Source organism: Morone saxatilis, unplaced genomic scaffold, assembly GCF_004916995.1.
Source record: "Morone saxatilis isolate NCDOM2014 unplaced genomic scaffold, NCSU_SB_2.0 Contig14, whole genome shotgun sequence".
In the NCBI taxonomy this organism is placed as follows: Eukaryota; Metazoa; Chordata; class Actinopteri; family Moronidae; genus Morone; species Morone saxatilis.
In genome coordinates, this window is record NW_023339696.1 from 416,151 (window position 1) to 418,501 (window position 2,351).

General features: G+C 43.5%; 1 protein-coding gene across 1 annotated transcript in view; it reads right to left on the reverse strand.

The window, feature by feature from the left end:
• The window catches only part of mettl22 (methyltransferase like 22), a 15,909-nt gene extending 13,761 nt beyond the window's left edge, over nucleotides 1-2,148 (reverse strand). The window contains exon 1 of the mRNA XM_035654950.1: nucleotides 737-2,148. Within this exon, the coding sequence (XP_035510843.1) occupies nucleotides 737-907 (171 nt within the window). The 5' untranslated portion in view covers nucleotides 908-2,148. The remainder of the gene's footprint in view (nucleotides 1-736) is intronic.
• Between the last annotated feature and the right edge of the window lie 203 nt (nucleotides 2,149-2,351).

Consider the following 2,351-nt stretch of genomic DNA (forward strand, 5'->3'; position numbering starts at 1 on the left):
CCTGTTTGTCGTCTGGCCGGCTTGCCGTCCCACCACACTTGGCCCCATGTTGTTCTCCAGCCCACCTCCTGTTGTGCGGCCAATTGGGATTTGGGTACTCTCTATTACATACTGGCGTACAGATGTTTCCTGTAACAACTATTCCAGGCCACTTGGTTGTGTCTCCCATGTACACTGAACGGCTAGCAATCTGACACCCTGCTATATGATGTGCTGACTAGTCTCAGGGGCATCTTTGCATAGTCATGCCACCTTGGGCTCAGATCATACTACCTTGTAGAATCTTGGACCATCTATGGTCATCTTTAGTTACCTTAGGCCTGTTCTTGTGCTATGCTCAATGAATCAGATGCCTCTGTGCTGCTCTCATGAGTCCAGCCTTTTCCAGCCATGGAAAAACACCAAACACGGAACTGTTGGAATGCTACTATATGAGCAACCCCAGAGAGAAGGGATAATTTTACAACTGAGATTTCTGTGAATTCTTTGATAAGCATGGAAGGTCATTCTAGACCTTGGGATCAATATGTGTAACAAAATAATCTCAGCACAATCAATTCATCATCAATCATCAATTTCCTAGCTTTTTCTGAGCTTTCAACAGCATCTCACAATCTACATCAACAGTCACTTGGTGACAGCTTAGCTTCCACTATGCCCTTATATGCTGATTCTGCTGTATTCACAGAATTCTGTTGTTAATTCAGAATAAGATATTCAAAGAAATCGGGATTATACCTGTGCAGTACACTGTTTTGGCTATGGTTGCCATGATGATGCTGGTTAAGCCTGTTCCTGCACCCAGCTCTAGGACTGTAGCTCCTCTGAATGTGGCTGGTTTAGAGAGGATGAAATCAGCCAAGAGCAATGCCCCTCGCCACACCTGATGTGAATAAAAAAAAGACATAAGGCTTAATGCTTTTTTAATATGAAACACCACTTATGGGAGTCCAATACATGGGGAACAATGATTCACACAGGTAGAGTGGACTCGATTTGTTTACCTGCTATCGGGCTCCACGTCGTAGGGTGTTACAGGGGTCCAAACTGTATTAGTTTAATCAATTAATGGTTATCAAATTATAATTACCAAAAGATAATAGAAAAAAATGACGGGATAAAGGTTGACATTCCTATCTGGGGACATTCATGATTGGACATGATTTGGCGGAAGTGACGAAAACGATTTTGTGTGAGTATGTTAATCTTGAGCAGGTGAACGGGATAAAGCTAGAGAGTGTAAAGACATTGATCAAAGGTAAACAGCAACCAGATTGTCATCTGGGGAGTCAGTTGAAGATGGTGGATGAAAACGGCATGACTGGAGTCAGAACAGCGTTGGAGGCTGGTGCTCGACGAGAAGCAAGTGCGTCAGCGATTGTGTTTTTTTTGTGACCTGGGATGTGAGAGGCTCAGGAATGAATTGATGCTGGGCTGATACTAGTGTGAGCTTCCGTATATACTGCATTATGTCTAGGAAGTGTCCCTTGTTTATGATATCGGATGGTGGTGGTGATGTTTTTTTGTTGGACCATTTGTGACTCCAAAGAATAGCTGCTATGTTTAAGAAAAAGAAGAAAAAGAAGATATACTTTATATTATATTAATCTTACAGGGTAATTTGAAGAAGAGAGATGAAAATTTAGGCGGCCATTTGGCTGAAAACTACCTGTCGCCGAAGTAGCTGCCAAAGCCGGCAGAAGGTGCTGCGTCTGTGAATAGCTGGACGTCTTCTGCCTTAGTGTTTCGATAGTCGTAAAAGAATGAAATGCCGTTCCATGATGAGAGGAACTAGTGCCATAATTTTAACTACATTTACATGCATCGTCTGGTGTGACATGGTCGTGGAGAGATGGGAGGGAGGAGGTTATGGAAAGGAGGTGCAGATGGTGTAGTTTAGGTGGCTGAGCGGCAAGAGAAGTTGTTATTTAGTGCATCTGTGAGTCAGGAGGAAATTTTAAATGAGTAAGGAAATCCTGTGTACTTTCTCGTGGGCTTGGAGTGATAATGCCAAGAAATTCCAGGGACGTGCAGAGACCTCCTGTTTTCTCTGGTGAGAGAGGAACTCCGAGGTCATTGAAAGCAGAAATCAGAGTAAATGGTAAGTCGACGTGTACTTGTATAGCGCCTTTCTAGGTCCTCCAGACCCTCAACGACCGCTTTTCACACGCACGTGCCACATTCACCCTTTCTCACACACATTCACTCAGCGATCTCCATCGAACAGAAACTAACGCATTCATACAACACACTGATGCACAGCATCGGGAGCAATTTGGGGTTCAGTATCTTGAATGTATGAGAGTTTGTAGTTGTTTGTTGAGATCCGGCTTAGGACAATGAATCAAATA